This window comes from Zophobas morio, unplaced genomic scaffold (assembly GCF_036711695.1).
Source record: "Zophobas morio isolate AGI-343-1 ecotype UQ-CSIRO unplaced genomic scaffold, CSIRO_AGI_Zmor_V1 ptg000014l, whole genome shotgun sequence".
NCBI lineage: Eukaryota > Metazoa > Arthropoda > Insecta > Coleoptera > Tenebrionidae > Zophobas > Zophobas morio.
The window spans coordinates 26223806-26241349 of NW_026972119.1; the positions used below are offsets into that span (position 1 = coordinate 26223806).

Below are 17544 nucleotides of genomic sequence, written 5' to 3' on the forward strand. Positions count from 1 at the left end.
TTTTAGTTTCAAAGATAATATGTATTTAATGGTTTGACTACTGTTAATAAAAAAAATACGTAAACAGATGTTCATATTGAATTAATTTGGTGTTCATAGTTTGATGATAATCCATAGTTATTCTGGAGGCAAATTAGATGACTTGTTACTTATTAATTAAAGTAGTGGTCGTTTAATTTCGTACCTTTAAAGTGGACGAAGGGACGCATATTTGTTAGCCATGCAGTTCATGGAAAATAGGTATACCGCAATAATATTAAATTTGTACCTAAAAAACCTTAACCTTGAAACAGATATGCACTACATATACATATATTACATATATGTAAAGTCTTCAAAACGTACGTTTGCTTATTTTGTGACTGCTCCCCGTACAACGTACTGATTAATACGTCCGTTTACTACCTTATCGACATCACGTGCTTACGGACTATTTTTACCCCCTTTCGTAAGGTACCGCCACTTCATAGTGAAGCGAGTGAGATGTAAAATATATATTCATTCTTTTTTACATGGGAAAGTGATTGTCCGTATAGGTTGTCCAACTGTAATATACTTAAACAATGTTATTATTATTTTAACGTTTCTGTAGATTTCTACAGTTTCAAATGCCGTTTCCATCTACCGCTCGCTAGATGTCGCCCCTCTTTTCTTCTCCTCTTCCGTCATGCGCCATCCCACCCATTCAAAACCCAGCAGCGGGAAACCCATCAAAAGCGTGGCCGGCGACGGCACCGCAGCCTCCACCTCGTGCATTTGTTTGCCGGCCTTCCGCCAGTCGAGTGTCGGCGCGTTCTTGCGGCGCGATCTCGGACCCGAAAATGAAAATGTAACACAAACTCGAAGAATGTGAAGTGCGAACGTGAGTGAGAATGCAGTGTTGAGAGTGAAAATGCCTTTCGTGCAGCGCGTCGTCGAACCCAAGTACCTCAGCCGCACCAGCCTCTGGGACGAAGACGGCCGGCCCCTGGTCAGCGATGACGAGCTGGAGGCCGTCACCAACAACACCCTCAGCAACGCTCTGCGCCAGCTGGCGTCCTTGGTGCTGGTGGCCGACGACATCTTCCTCGAGCTGGGCGACCAGCTCAAGGAGATCAACAAGAGGTCGGAGGGCCTGAGGGCGAAGATCGAGGCCGTGGAAGGGAGGGTGGCGGCCTACGATCCCAAGAAGGTTACAGTTCGTAAGTGTTTTTGTACGGCGGTCTCAGGTAGAGCATCGACGGCGCGGGTAGCCTTGAAATACCTCCAAGTTTACGCGGAGGCAGGGGCGGCTTGGGGAGGAGGGGCGAGAGCCCCGCGATTAGCCGGCTTTTTGCGTGTAAACAAAGATTACCGGGTTTGTTTCGACGAATTAAGAGTGTGCGAGTGGTATTTTAGGTCAGTGGTTTTGTAAAAACGCCAAAACTGGGCTATTATTTATTCATCAAAAAAATCCGGATTTTTGGCGTAATTGTTCACTTGGAAGCAAGTAATAGCACTCTTCACACCCACACGGAACTCTTTTCTGGCAAGTGTCGTAACACCACTAGCCAAAGTCGAGTACTATAAAATAGTAAACACTGTCTAATCGTTAATGTAACCTAGAAATAATAAAGGTGCGAGTGTACATCCTTCCGCCACACCGTAAGTAACGGAAACATCTTCATAAAATTTATAATCATATGCAAATTACAGCGTGAAAGTTTTCTTAAAGAATGTTACGGGAATTAAAAGAATGGTTAAAAATTATTTAACCAAGTACTTCAAGAAGCATAATCAATTCAGCGTGGGTGTTCGTCAATGAAGATTAATTTATTAATTTAATTGTTAATATTTATAATGCAAACACTATCAAATTAAATGGGTCGTTTCTGAAATAATAAAACATTAGATGGACTGCTTCCAAGGAAGCATTTAAATCGATTCATAGATTTATTATTGTTGAACATCCTGTGAAAGCAGTCGTAAAAACGTAAACCGTATTGCTAAAATAGCAATAACACAGTAACAAGATATTTTTCTAATAAATATTTGCTTAATAATAAAACTGGTGCATCAGATTTTCGTGATGTTCACTACCACAGTGTCACTTATTTAATGTCTTATCAAAAATTTTAAACAAGTTTCGTTTCTTGGATACATTATAAAATTTGATTCTGTGAATTTTATTGCTTTATAACTCCTATAAATCGTAATCTTGCAATAAAATTTGTTATTAGGTCATCAGCAAGGGACAAATTATCAGTTTAGATACAATAGCTACATTGTAATAATAACGACAATATTTCACGAAAATGAAATATATAGGTGTTTTTACAGACATCCTGTATGAGGAATTCCAAAAAAATTGCCACCTTGATAAACCACAAGTGTGTAGAATCCTAAGAACAATATTAACGATAACCTGTGTTTTGAAGAGAAATCGGGTTCTTATTCTTTTTCAAAAACTTGAAATATCTAAGGTAAAAAATACGGGCGGATTAATAAACCACAACTACAGAAACTTATGATTTGATAAATTACTTGTAATTTTTTTGATGGGTTGCTTTTTCAGACACCTTATATAAGCGATTCTAAAAAAAGAGTGGGTTGATATACTAGTGTTCAGAGTACTCGGGTTCTTCAAATTCTTTGCACAGCTTTTTACACTTTTAACTTTTCAGTTCTCATATTTTTAATTTTTTTTTCGTTTCTTCAATTTTTCGATTTACAATTTATCGAGTTTTCAAGTTTGAATTTTTCACTTTTTAGATGTGCAACTAATTTGAGTTTATCGAGTTTTCAATTTTTCATTTTTCACTTTTTTAATTTGTAATTTTTCGTTTCGGTATTTTTATTTTCCTTATTTTTATATATTTTTTTTTCAATTTGTAATTTTTCATTTTTTTTTTGGTTCTTTAATTTTACAATATCCAACTCTTTGTACAATAACACTATACAGATGAACGTATAGTTAACCCCGCCCACCAACCTCGCCTGCGTTTCAGTAATTCATTGTATCTGATCGGAATTAAAGGTGGATCTGACAATGAACAGAAATAATGCCGTTAGAATAAGCTAAGATAAGACGGATTTTACGAAATGACATATTCTACAAAGAAAGAGAGGGCGGGTGGGCGGGGCTAGTACTTGCTAAGATAAGACTGATTTTGGCAGATGACATATCCTACAAGGAAAGAGAGGGTGGGTGGGCGGGGCTAGTTGTTGTAAACATAAGACTGAACAGTATTAAGAGTACCCACTGAATGGAGAGGGGGTGGGTGGGCGGGGCTAGTGTCTGCTTATAGGACTGTGTAGAAAAAAACTAAACTCAGTCCCGAAAAATTGCAAAATTGTAAAATCAAAAAACGGAAAAGTATTGAACGAAAATTTTGGAAAATCTAAAAAATGGAAATCAGGAACTTGAAAAATTGAAGAAACGAATCATTGAAAAATCGAAAGATTAAAAGTTGAGAAACTTAAATACCAATAAACTGCAAAATCGAAAAAAGGAAATATGTATTTGAAAAAAAAAAACAAATACATATTAAGAAATCAAAAATTTGCAAAACGGAAAAATTAAAAAAACTGAAAAATCGGGGAATTGAAAAAGCAAAAAATTTAAAATTTGAGAAATTGAATAAACGAAAAATGATAAAATTGAAAAAAAAATGGAAATGAAAATACGAAAAGTTGTAATATAAAATCGAGAAAACGAAAATTAAAAAAATCGGTAAAATAAAAAATAAAATTCAAGAACTTGAAAAATTGAAAAAAGAAAAAACGAAACAGTCAAAAGTAAAAAAAAACTGAGGAAATAAAGAAAACGAAAAAACAAAAAATTGTGAAATCGAAAAACTGCAAAATTAAAAATCGAGAAAATGGAAAATTATAAATTAAGAATTTGAAACACTGAAGAAACGAAGATAATAAATGCTTCGGTTTTGACAGAGCAGTAACATACTATTTGTCAAAAATTTCAGGAAAATTAGCTACCAATTTTACTTTTATTTTTTGATTTGAATTTTACCAATATCCATTTTAAATACATACATATTGTAATAATTTAAAAAATTTTCCACTTTATCAGTTTTACGGTTTTAGAATTTTTGCATTTTTCAATTATTGGATTTTAAAACTTACTCATTTACATATCCATTTTTTTAATTTTTGAACCAAAAAAAAGTAGGAAAATCGCAAAACTGATTATTGAAAAATCAAATATGAAAGAAACGGAAAAGTATTCAAGAACTTGAAAAATTGATGAAACGAAAAATTGAAAAATCGAAAAATTAAAAATTGAGAAAAATAAGACACTTTTGATGTTTTCGAGCATTTTGAAACCTTTTCCGAAAATTAATTGAAGACATTTTCTTGTAGATTTCAATAACTAGAAGTCATTTTCGGCTTCGTTTCTTCGAAAACTCCTACCGTTTTTCCAAAATCGTCAATTGAAATACAGTTAATTTTAGAGATTAGCGCTTTTTTTAGTTTTTTCACATCCTAGATTCTATAGTTCGTTTCCACTCCCAATCGACTGAAGAACATAATTAGCCCCGCCCACCCACCCTATCTTCTTTTCAGTGATTGGTTTTATCCAATCCCAATAAAATGAATGATCTTATACTAAACGGAAATAAAATTAGTCGTTAGAATGAGAATAGGAGAGGTGGGCGGGGCTACTACTTGCTAAAATTAGACTGATTTTGGCAAATGACATACCCTCTAAGAAAATAGAGGGCGGGTGGGCGGGGCTAATATTTGATAAGATAAGACTGATTTTGACAAATGACATATTCTAAGAAAATAAAAAAAAATAAAACTTAAAAATCGAAAAAGCGCAAAACCGAAAAAACCAAATATTGAATATTAAAGAAGTCGGATAATGCAGAAATCCAAAAATTATTAAATTGAAAATTTTAAAAACTGGAAAATCCAGGAATCGGAATAAATATTGAAAAAAATAACAAATGGAAAAAAGAAAATTTTGTTATATAAAATCGAGCAAATGAAAATCCAAAAATCAGGAAAATGAAAAATATAAATCAAGAACTTAAAAAATTGAGGAAACGAAAATTGAAAAATTAAAGACTTAAAGTGCAAAAACGAAAAAACGAAATATTGTAAATTAAAGAAATGATTAATTGTTCAGAAATCCAAAAATAGCTAAATTGAACATTTTAAAAGTTGGAAAATCGGGGAATCGAAAAATTAAAGATTGAAAATTAGAAAAATTGAAAAAACTAAACAAAAAATTATAAAATGGAAATAAATATTGATAAAGATAACAGAAATGAAAACACCGAAAATTTGTCATATAAAATCGAGAAAATGAAAATAAAAAAGTCGGGAAAATGAAAAATAAAAATCAAGAACTTGGAAAATCGAAGAATCGAAAAATTAAAGATTGAAAATTAGAAAAATTGAATAAACTAAACGAAGGATTATAAAATGCAAATAAATATTGAAAAAATTACAGAAATGAAAAAACGAAAATTTGTCATATGAAATCAAGAAAATGAAAATCAAAAAATCGGGGAAATGAAAATTAAAAATCAAGAACTTGAAAATTGAGGAAACGAAAAATTGAAAAATTTAAGACTTAGAAACTTAAAGTGCAAAAACGAAAAAACGAAATATTGTAAATTAAAGAAATGATTAATTGTTCAGAAATCCAAAAATAGCTAAATTGAACATTTTAAAAGTTGGAAAATCGGGGAATCGAAAAATTAAAGATTGAAAATTAGAAAAATTGAAAAAACTAAACAAAAAATTGTAAAATGGAAATAAATATTGATAAAAATAACAGAAATGAAAACACCGAAAATTTGTCATATAAAATCGAGAAAATGAAAATAAAAAAATCGGGAAAATGAAAAATAAAAATCAAGAACTTGGAAAATCGAAGAATCGAAAAATTAAAGATTGAAAATTAGAAAAATTGAATAAACTAAACGAAGGATTATAAAATGCAAATAAATATTGAAAAAATAACAGAAATGAAAAAACGAAAATTTATCATATGAAATCAAGAAAATGAAAATCAAAAAATCGGGAAAATGAAAATTAAAAATCAAGAACTTGAAAATTGAGGAAACGAAAAATTGAAAAATTTAAGACTTAGAAACTTAAAGTGCAAAAACGAAAAAACCAAATATTATAAATTAAAGAAATGATTAATTGTTCAGAAATCCAAAAATAACTAAATTGAACATTTTAAAAGTTGGAAAATCGGGGAATCGAAAAATTAAAGATTGAAAATTAGAAAAATTGAAAAAACTAAACAAAAAATTATAAAATGGAAATAAATATTGATAAAAATAACAGAAATGAAAACACCGAAAATTTGTCATATAAAATCGAGAAAATGTGGTGTTCAGATAATAGTCTTAAGCTTAACGTACACAAATGTAAATCTATGAGATTCTCTAAAAAAATTGTTAAAGTACCTGAATTCAATTATAATATTTCGGATGTAGTTGTAGAACAAGTAGCATATTTTTGTGACTTGGGTGTAATGTTAGATCCAAAATTAGCCTTTACTCTACATGTTGATAAAATTGTCAATAAAATTAATAAAACCTTGGGATTTGTTCTAAGACAATGTCAGGAGTTTACTAGCCTTCGTGTCTTTTGCATTTTATATAACTCATATGTTCGCTCATTATTAGAGTATTGCTGTATAATTTGGTCACCTTACTATCAGCTCTATATATCTAGACTTGAAAAAATTCAAAGAAAGTTCATTAAATTTTTATGTTTTAAACTAAATGTTATATTTGATAAGAATAATTACGAACTCATAGTTAAATATTTCGGGCTTAGTTTCTTAATAAGTCGTCGCCATTACTTTGATTTGTGCTTTGTTTTTAATGTGTTAAATAACCGTGTAAATTGTTCCGACATTCTTAATATGTTTTCTTTACATGTACCTAATCGCGCCACAAGAGGTTCTCATTTGCTCCAAGTGCCTTTCCATCGCACACTATATGCTCAAAAATCTCCGTTATGCCGCATGGCTAAACTGGCGATGGAGTATAATGATCTGAACTTTTGTGGTGTGTCAATTAATGTTTTTAAGAGGGAGCTGAAGAATGCTTTAAATATGTAAAGTGTAACTATTGTTGTGATTTGTAATGGTATATTTCCGTAAATAAACTATTATTATTATTATTATTATTATTATTATTATTATTATTAAAAAAAAAAATGAAAATAAAAAAATCGGGAAAATGAAAAATAAAAATCAAAAACTTGGAAAATCGAAGAATCGAAAAATTAAAGATTGAAAATTAGAAAAATTGAATAAAGTAAACGAAGGATTATAAAATGCAAATAAATATTGAAAAAATTACAGAAATGAAAAAACGAAAATTTGTCATATGAAATCAAGAAAATGAAAATCAAAAAATCGGGGAAATGAAAATTAAAAATCAAGAACTTGAAAATTGAGGAAACGAAAAATTGAAAAATTTAAGACTTAGAAACTTAAAGTGCAAAAACGAAAAAACGAAATATTGTAAATTAAAGAAATCGGATAATTCAGAAATCCAAAAATAGCTAAATTGAACATTTTAAAAGTTGGAAAATCGAAGAATCGAAAAATTACAGAATTGAAAATTTGAAAAATTGAGTAAACTAAACGAAAAATTATAAAATGGAAATAAATATTGAAAAAATTACAGAAATGAAAAAACGAAAATTTGTTATATAAAATGGAGAAAATGAAAAATAAAAATCAAGAACTTGAAAAATTTCAATATCAATTTTGACAGGGTAGCAAAAGTACTATATTTCAAATATTTCGTGAAAATTAGATATCAATTTGAGATGACGTCAACTTCCTAGAGGGAATAATCAAACAAACATTAACAGATGTTCTCTGATTATTAAATCAATCCGCAAAAGAATTTAATTCATCGGGGAATATCCATGTTTAACAATCTGTTCGACATTAATCTTTTGATTATTTAATTATATTTATTAATAATACCCTGGGGTTTTCTTTGTTTCTTTAACAATTTTTGCATTTTTATTGCACGTTGCTTTGTAAAATCGTTTAACAAGCTTTTTGTTCTAAGAGCCTTGAAAATTGTAAACATCAATGATAAGTCAGTCTTAAACGACTCCCACACTTCGCATAATCGAGAAAAAACCTTCCATTATTCGATGACTGGAATTATTTTTAATCTCTTCAAAAGGAAGTGCAAATTAAAGTATTATATAACAAAATCAGCACAATTAATTGTTATAAATAACCCTTTTGATTTCCCACCATTCAACAGGTCACTTTTTTCGCCGTTTTTTAGCATACTATACGAAATGCATCACAGCACACCTTAAAATTGTTGTAATCCATACTAAAAGCCAATGTTTCTAGTGAGTAATTGGAGTCTAGAACGTAACCCAAAACCACAATGTCGTGTTTTACATTCCGACCGTTGCTGTTGAAATCTTTGTTATTTAGAATAGTAGAATTCCCACTTTGGCACTTTTTCGTTGTAAAAAGCAAACCCACCAAACCGGCCCTCCCATATACGTGCCTCTGTTTACTTCTCTGCCCCCATACCATTCCGAAAAGTCGCCGCCCATGCTCGTTTTATCGCGATCGATTGTACTACGGTCGATGTAATAAATAAAAAATGAGACTCGCTCCGCTCTTCCTTTTGTGATTCTTGTCTATCGTTCTCAAAGCAACAAGGTCGCTCAACTACCTTACGATATAATTTTTTAATTTCGGTACCGACTCCCCGGCACGACCTCCTCGTCGTTAACGAACGCCGACCAGCCTTTCATTATTCCACGCTCTGGAACTCTCTAATTGAAGCATGATTACTGCACAATTCTTATTCGATCGGATGTCAAAACCCGAGTACTCGTTTCGACGGACAGCGGAAATCGGCTGATTAGCATTCCGGAGAAACGGAGAATTACGTGGAGTCGATGAATGAACGTAAACACTGTAATTTCTGCTCGAAAAACTAGGCTTCAAGGTGAGTCTAAGTTGGCGGTGTTAGTCATTAGGGAGCCGTTTTTTCGCTGGATCGATTCGCGAGATTTGGCTTGGGGGCGCTTGCGAGAACCCGAAACTGGTGGTTGATGAAATTCGGAAAAAGGAGATGTAATGCGAGTGGTAACGAAAACAAGGGGTACTAAATTCGAGTTGTTTTGATAAAAGTGAGTGTCTAATTCGCGATGTTAATTTTGAATATGTAAATAATCGGGAGCTGTTAGCCTTGGTTACAGAGCGAGGAAAAATTTAAATCCTGAAATGGGTTCCAAGCCTAAAATGAATAAATGATAATTATTATGAACAGATTTGGATACTGCTGGTGCAATAATTTTAAACCTAACCAGCGAAGGAAAAGTGTTAAGTCACTAAGTTTTACTTCCTATTTGTTCGTCGTCTATCTGAATTTTTATGTTTCCGTTTCATAATTTATCGTTTTTTCAACAACTTTAATTTTTTCAATTCCTTCATTTACTGACGAAATTTTTCGTTTTTTAGTTTTTCAATTTTAAATTTTTTGATTTTTCAATTTTTCGTTTCCTAAGTTCTATCACAGTTTTTCGTCTTTTCATTTCCTTTATTTCTTCGATCTTCCATTCGATTTTAAAATTTTTCAGTTTTGTAATTTTCCGCATTCTACAATTTTCACTACATATTTCGATTTTTCACATTATTTCGTTTTTTTGATTTTCCATTTTCAAGACTTTTAAGCTTCTCAATTTTTTATCTTTCGATTTTTCAAATTTTCATTCATACATTTCTGTGTTTTCATTTTTGATTTTTCAGTTTTACGATTATGCCATTTTTCCAATATTTTTTATTCTAAAAGTTGAAATATCGAAAAACTGGGCGATATTAAAAAAAAACGAAAAATTCCAAAATCGAGAAATTGCAAATCGAAGAACTGAGGAACGAAAAATTCAATCATTGACGAACTAAAAATTGAAAAACTTAAAAATCGAAGAAATTAATCAATAGAAAAATTGGAAAGAAAAAATTAATTGAATCGAAAAGTGGGAAAAGACAAAAATTGTAAAATCGAAAAATTGAAAAATCAAATATCGAGAAAACTGAAAAATTAAAAATCGAAAAAGTAAAAGTCGTAAAATTGGAAAACCAAAAAATTGAAAAATTAAAAAAAAATGAAAACCGAAATGAAAAATTACAAATCGAAAAAGAACAGTTGCATGTCGTAAAATTGTAGAAACAAAAAAGAAATGAAAAACTGAAAAATTGTAAAAATAAAGAAAATAAAAAATTGAAACGAAAAATTGCACATCGAAAATTTGAAGAAATGAAATAGTGAAGAATGGAAACACTGAAAAATTAAAAATCGAAAAATTGAAAGGTCCAATAGAAAAAATTTTAGAATTCAATAACGGAAAAGTTCTAAAATCATAAAATTGAAAAAACTTCATATTTAAAAGGAAAGCTATAAAAACTGCAAATTAAACATTGAAGAGACGAAAAATTGCAAAAACATGAAACTGAAAAGTGAAAAACGAAAAATTAAAAACCGAAAAATGGAAAAATAAAGAAAATAAAAAGCCGAACCATGAAAATTGAAAAATCCAAAAATCCAAAAATTGAAAAATCATGAAACTGAAAAACGAAAAATTGAAAAATCCCAAAAATTGAAAATTTCACATTGAAAAAAGGAAAAATTGTTAAATCAGAACATTAAAAAACCGAAAAATTTTGAAAATAAAGGAAGTAAAAAACCGAAACCAAAAATTAAAGACAAAGTTGGAAAATCGATAAACTGAAAAATTTAGAAGGGAAAACTGGAAGAGTTGCCTATCGTAAAATTAGGGAAATAAAAAAAATGAAAAATTGAAAAATTTCAGTTGAAAAATTGGAGAAACGGAAAATTGAAAAATAAAAAATCGAAAAATTGAAAAGTCCAATAAATGATAAGATTTTTAAAATCCAGTAATTGAAAAATTGAGAAGTTCTCAAAATCGTGAAATTAAAAAAGTGAAAACTTTAAAAAATGATTTACTAGATAATATTTAAAATGAAAACTGGAAAAATTGCAAAAAAATTTAGAAAATAATGATCCAAAACGAATATTTGAAGCGCGAAAAATCAATCCATTATTAAAAAATCTAAAAGTTGAAAAACCGAAAAATTAAAAAATCCAAAAATTGAAAAACCAAAAAATTGAAAAAATAAATAAAATGGAAAAACCTAAAAAATTGAAAAACTAAAGACAGAAAACTGAAATTAAAAATTACAAATCGAAAAATTAAGAAATGAAAAATTGAAAAAAGCAGTTGCATCTGGTAATATTCTAGAAACAAAAAAGAAATGAAAAACTGAAAAACTGGAGAAACGGAAAATTGAAAAATAAAAAATCGAAACATCCAAAAATTGTAAAATCATGAAACTGAAAAACGAAAAATTGAAAAATCCCGAAAATTGAAAATTTCACATTGAAAAAAGGAAAAATTGTTAAATCAGAGCATTGAAAAACCGAAAAATTTTGAAAATAAAGAAAGTAAAAAACCGAAACCAAAAATTAAAGACATGAAAAACTGAAAAATGGAAAAATTAAAAAATTAAAAATTGAAAACTCGTGAAACTGCAAATCGAAAAATTGCAAAATCTAAACATTGAAACATTCAAAAGTTGGAAAATCGATAAACTGAAACTGTTGCGTATTGTAAAATTAGGGAACTTAAAAAAATGAAAAATTGAAAAATTCCAGTTGAAAAATTGGAGAAACGGAAAATTGAAAAATAAAAAATCGAAAAATTGAAAAGTCCAATAAATGATAAGATTTTAAAAATCCAGTAATTGAAAAATTGAGAAGTTCTCAAAATCATGAAATTAAAAAAGTGAAAACTTTAAAAAATGATTTACTAGATAATATTTAAAATGAAAACTAGAAAAATTGCAAAAAAATTTAGAAAATGATCCGAAACGAATATTTGAAGCATGAAAAAATTAAGATTCGAAAAATTGGAAAAATCAATCCATTATTATAAAATCTAAAAGTTGAAAAACCGAAAAATTAAAAAATCCAAAAATTGAAAAACCTAAAAATTGAAAAACTAAAGACAGAAAACTCAAATGAAAAATTACAAATCGAAAAATTAAGAAATGAAAAATTGAAAAAAGCAGTTGCATCTGGTAATATTCTAGAAACAAAAAAGAAATGAAAAACTGGAGAAACGGAAAATTGAAAAATAAAAAATCGAAAAATCATGAAACTGAAAAACGAAAAATTGAAAAATCCCAAAAATTGAAAATTTCACATTGAAAAAAGGAAAAATTGTTGAATCAGAGTATTGAAAAACCGAAAAATTTTGAAAATAAAGAAAGTAAAAAACCGAAACCAAAAATTAAAGACATGAAAAACTGAAAAATGGAAAAATTAAAAAATTAAAAATTGAAAACTCGTGAAACTGCAAATCGAAAAATTGCAAAATCTAAGCATTGAAACATTCAAAAGTTGGAAAATCGATAAACTGAAACTGTTGCGTATTGTAAAATTAGGGAACTTAAAAAAATGAAAAATTGAAAAATAAAAAATCGAAAAATTGAAAAGTCCAATAAATGATAAGATTTTAAAAAAACAGTAATTGAAAAATTGAGAAGTTCTCAAAATCGTGAAATTAATAAAGTGAAAACTTTAAAAAATGATTTACTAGATAATATTTAAAATGAAAACTAGAAAAATTGCAAAAAAATTTAGAAAATAATGATCCAAAACGAATATTTGAAGCGTGAAAAATTTAAGATTCGAAAAATTGGAAAAATCAATCCATTATTAAAAAATCTAAAAGTTGAAAAACCGAAAAATTAAAAAATCCAAAAATTGAAAAACTAAAGACAGAAAACTCAAATGAAAAATTACAAATCGAAAAATTAAGAAATGAAAAATTGAAAAAAGCAGTTGCATCTGGTAATATTCTAGAAACAAAAAAGAAATGAAAAACTGGAGAAACGGAAAATTGAAAAATAAAAAATCGAAAAATCCAAAAATTGAAAAACCAAAAAATTGAAAAAATAAATAAAATGGAAAAACCTAAAAATTGAAAAACTAAAGACAGAAAACTCAAATGAAAAATTACAAATCGAAAAATTAAGAAATGAAAAATTGAAAAAAGCAGTTGCATCTGGTAATATTCTAGAAACAAAAAAGAAATGAAAAACTGGAGAAACGGAAAATTGAAAAATAAAAAATCGAAAAATCCAAAAATTGAAAAACCAAAAAATTGAAAAAATAAATAAAATGGAAAAACGTAAAAATTGAAAAACTAAAAACAGAAAACTCAAATGAAAAATTACAAATCGAAAAATTAAGAAATGAAAAATTGAAAAAAGCAGTTGCATCTGGTAATATTCTAGAAACAAAAAAGAAATGAAAAACTGAAAAACTGGAGAAACGGAAAATTGAAAAATAAAAAATCGAAAAATTGAGAAGTCCAATAAATGATAAGATTATCTTAAAATCCAGTAATTGAAAAATTGAGAAATTCTCAAAATCGTAAAATTGAGAGTGAAAAATTTTAAAAATAATTATTACTACATATTTAAAATGAAAACCAGCAAAATTGCAAAAAAATATAGAAAATAATACGAAACGAATTTTTGAAGCATGAAAATTTGAAAACCGAAAAATGAAACTGAAAAATTAAAAATTGAAAAAACCAATACATAATTAAAAAAATTATAAAATCAAAACATTGAAAAACTGAAAAATTGAAAAAATAAAAATAACCGAAACGAGAAATTGAAGATACGAAAAAAGTCCACAGTCGTAAAACTGAAAAACCAAATAAACTGAAAAAATTAAGACACAGGAAACGCAAATGAAAAATTACAAATCGCAAAATTAAGAAATGAAAAATTATAAAATCGAAACAGCGAAAAATCGAATAATTGTAAAAATAAAGAAAATAAAAAACCGAAACGAAAAATTGCAAATTGAAAATTTGAAGAAATGAAATATTGAAGAATTGAAAAATTTTAAAAATCGACAAATTGAAAGGTCTAATAAATGATAAAATTTTAAAATCCAATAACTAAAAATGGAAAATTTCTAAAATCATAAAACTGAAAAATATAAAATTAAGAAAACGAAAAATTAAAAAATGTGAAAGTTGAAAAATCGAAAAATTGAAAATTTATAAAATCAGAGCACTGAAAAACTAAAAAACGAAACCAAAAATTAAAGACATCAAAAATTTAAAAATTTAAAAATGAAAACTCGAAGAATTGTTATCGTAAAATTGGGGAGACAAAAAAATGTAAAATTGAAAAATTCCAAGTTGAAAAATTAGTCGAAAAATTGAAAAGTCCAATAAATAATAAAATTTTAAAATCCACTAATTGAAAAAGGGAAAAATTCTCAAATCGTAAAAATGAAAAACTGAAAAATTTTAAAAATTATTACTAGATAGGAGTATTTAAAATGAAAACTAGATCAAAAATTGAAGCAACGAAAAATTGAAAAAATAAAGAAAATAAAAAACCGAAAGGGAAAAATGAAGACATGAAAAATCTAAAAATTAAAAATTGAAAACTCGTGAAACTGGAAATCGAAAAATTGCTAAATTTAAAAAATATATGTAAAATCGGAACATTGAAAAATCCAAAAATTGAACAATTAAAAATTCAAAAATTCGAAACTTGGGGAATTGAAAAACTGAAAGAAACAAAAAAATGACCAACTGAGCAATTGAAAAATTCAAGTCAAAAAAGCAATCAGAATGTTATTTACGCCACTGATTTTTACTTTATAGAATTAAGATAAAAAACAAAATTCGTAGTTTTTTTATGATTTTTCAAAAAAACGAGATTTTTTAGGGCTGCACTTCAGCGAAACATTGAAAAATCGAAAAAATTTAAAAATAAAGAAAATAAAAAACTGGAACGAAAAGTTGCAAATCGAATGTGTAAAGAAATCAGTAATTAAATAATGCAAAAATTAAAAATTGAAGACACAAAAAAAAATGGAAAACTGAAAAATCGCAAATCGAAAAATTGAAGAAATGAAAAAATAAAGAAAACAAAGCCGAAACGAGAAATTGCAAATCGAAAAATTAATTGAAAAACTGAAAAATATATACTCGAAAACTCGAGAAATTACAAATTAAAAAACTGAAAAATTAAAAACTGAAAAAACCAATACATAATTAAAAAACCTGAATGTTGAAAAAATCCAAAAATTGAAAATTCTACATTGAAAAAAAAAATTATAAAATCGGAACATTGAAAAACTGAAAAATTGAAAAATAAAAACAAAAACCGAAATGAAAAATTGAAGACACGAAAAAAGTCCATAGTCGTAAAACTGAAAAACCAAAAAAATTGAAAAAATTAAGACACGGAAAACCCAAGTGAAAAAATACAAATCGCAAAATTCAGAAATGAAAAAATGAAAAAAAACAAAAAAGAAATGACAAACTGAAAAATTGAAGAAACGAAAAATTATAAAATCGAAAAATTGTAAAAATAAAGAAAATAAAGAAACCGAAACGAAAAATTGCAAATTGAAAATTTGAAGAAATGAAATATTGAAGAATTGAAAAATTAAAAATCGACAAATTGAAAGGTCTAATAAATGATACAATTTTAAAATCCAATAACTAAAAATGGAAAATTTCTAAAATCATAAAACTGCAAAATGTAAAATTGAGAAAACGAAAAATTAAAAAATCTGTAAGTTGAAAAATCGAAAAATTGAAAATTTCGCATTGAAAAAAAGAAAAATTTAAAAATTTAAAAATGAAAACTCGAAGAGTTGCTATCGTAAAATTGGGGAAACAAAAAAATGTAAAATTGAAAAATTCCAAGTTGAAAAATTAGTCGAAAAATTGAAAAGTCCAACAAATAATAAAATTTTAAAAATTATTATTACTAGATAGGAGTATTTAAAATGAAAACTAGATCAAAAATTGAAGCAACGAAAAATTGAAAAAATAAAGAAAACAAAAAACCGAAAGGGAAAAATGAAGACATGAAAAATCGTGAAACTGGAAATCGAAAAATTGCTAAATTTAAAAACAGATTCTAAAATCGTAACATAGAAAAATCCAAAAATTGAACAGTTAAAAATTCAAAAATTCGAACTTGTGGAATAGAAAAACTGAAAGAAACAAACAAATGACTAACTGAGCAATTGAAAAATTCAAGTCAGAAAAGCAATCGGAATGTTATTTACGCCACTGGCTTTTACTTTATAGAATTAAGATAAAAAACAAAAATCGTAGTTTTATGATTTTTCAAAAAAAAAACAGATTTTTTGGGCTGCACTTCAGCGAAACATTGAAAAATCGAAAAAATTTAAAAATAAAGAAAATAATAAACTAGAACGAAAAGTTGCAAATCGAATATGTAAAGGAATCAATAATTAAATAATGCAAAAATTAAAAACTGAAGATACAAAAAAATGGAAAACTGAAAAATCGCAAACCGAAAAATTGAAAAAGTTCAAGTCAAAAAAGCTGAACATATTTTCTTACCATTTTTCTATAATCGCCAAAATGATATTTAAAAAAAAATACTAAATTAGATATATCGAAAACCCGTGGCCGTATAAATTTTGAACCGTTTAATCAAATTGATTGACGTACCTATAAGAAGTTAAATATTACATAGAACTAAAAAACGAAACTACAAATACATGAGGTCTTACCTCAACAATTACCTCCTGTGGCGTGGTATTTACAAAATCTCCTTCACTATGGTAGTGAGTGACATTTATTAATTGCAATGACCGAACACAGACATTTTTAGGTAAAATATGTTTCGAAACAAAAATTAACCCATCAGAATCATTTATCAAATTATCAATAACTTAGTACGATTGCAAGTTTCACCACGCTTCAATCTAGGTAAATCTCAAGAAAATATTTCCTCGCTTCCAGACAACCGTGCCACATCTTCCTAGCACCGTTATGATTAATAATAACAATTTTTCCGTGTGCATGCACGACGAGCGACCGTGCAAATTTCGCTCAGGAGAAGTTAGCCGTCCGATAATTGATTAGCGATTAACCGCGCTGGATGAAGGAATGCCGATGCATTTCCTCCGAGGAGATTATTCAAAGCAAAAGGAAGAACTGGAAGCGGCTGTTTACATTAAGAACGTTCGCTTTCATCGTGACAAATTGATGAATTAATAAGGACATCGGAGTGACTGCGTCCAAGATCAAAATTAATTAGAGAAAAACACATGAGCTCATTCACGGTGTGCATGACCTCCTGCGTTTTCGTAATTGCGCTCATTACTGGGGCCGGATGCTCAACTTTAACTGATTTACTGGTTCCATGGGTGCTCTAGTTTCCAGCGATCAGCTGGCGACACAAAATAACTTTGGTTGTATTAAGTTGTGTCGGTTGTGTTTATATTTTTCGCGTGCGGCTATACGAATTTTCGTTTTTGTCGCGGAGCGATTGAGACGTTAACGGCGCCAATAAAACATTGTAACACCGGGAACATCAATTACGTGCGTGCCCTGAACATACAAGACGTAATTTATGCAGTAATTTAGCCACTCAAAACCAATACGTCGATGGTACGCTGGAAAGACGTTATCGACAATGATGGTACCTCGCCACGC

At 28.3% G+C, this 17544-nt stretch overlaps 1 protein-coding gene across 1 annotated transcript in view; it reads left to right on the forward strand.

The window, feature by feature from the left end:
- Positions 1–729: 729 nt before the first annotated feature.
- LOC135128711 (uncharacterized) overlaps positions 730–17544 on the forward strand; it is a 184816-nt gene continuing 168001 nt past the window's right edge. The window contains exon 1 of the mRNA XM_064055743.1: positions 730–1181. Coding sequence (XP_063911813.1) covers positions 893–1181 — 289 coding nt within the window. The 5' untranslated portion in view covers positions 730–892. The remainder of the gene's footprint in view (positions 1182–17544) is intronic.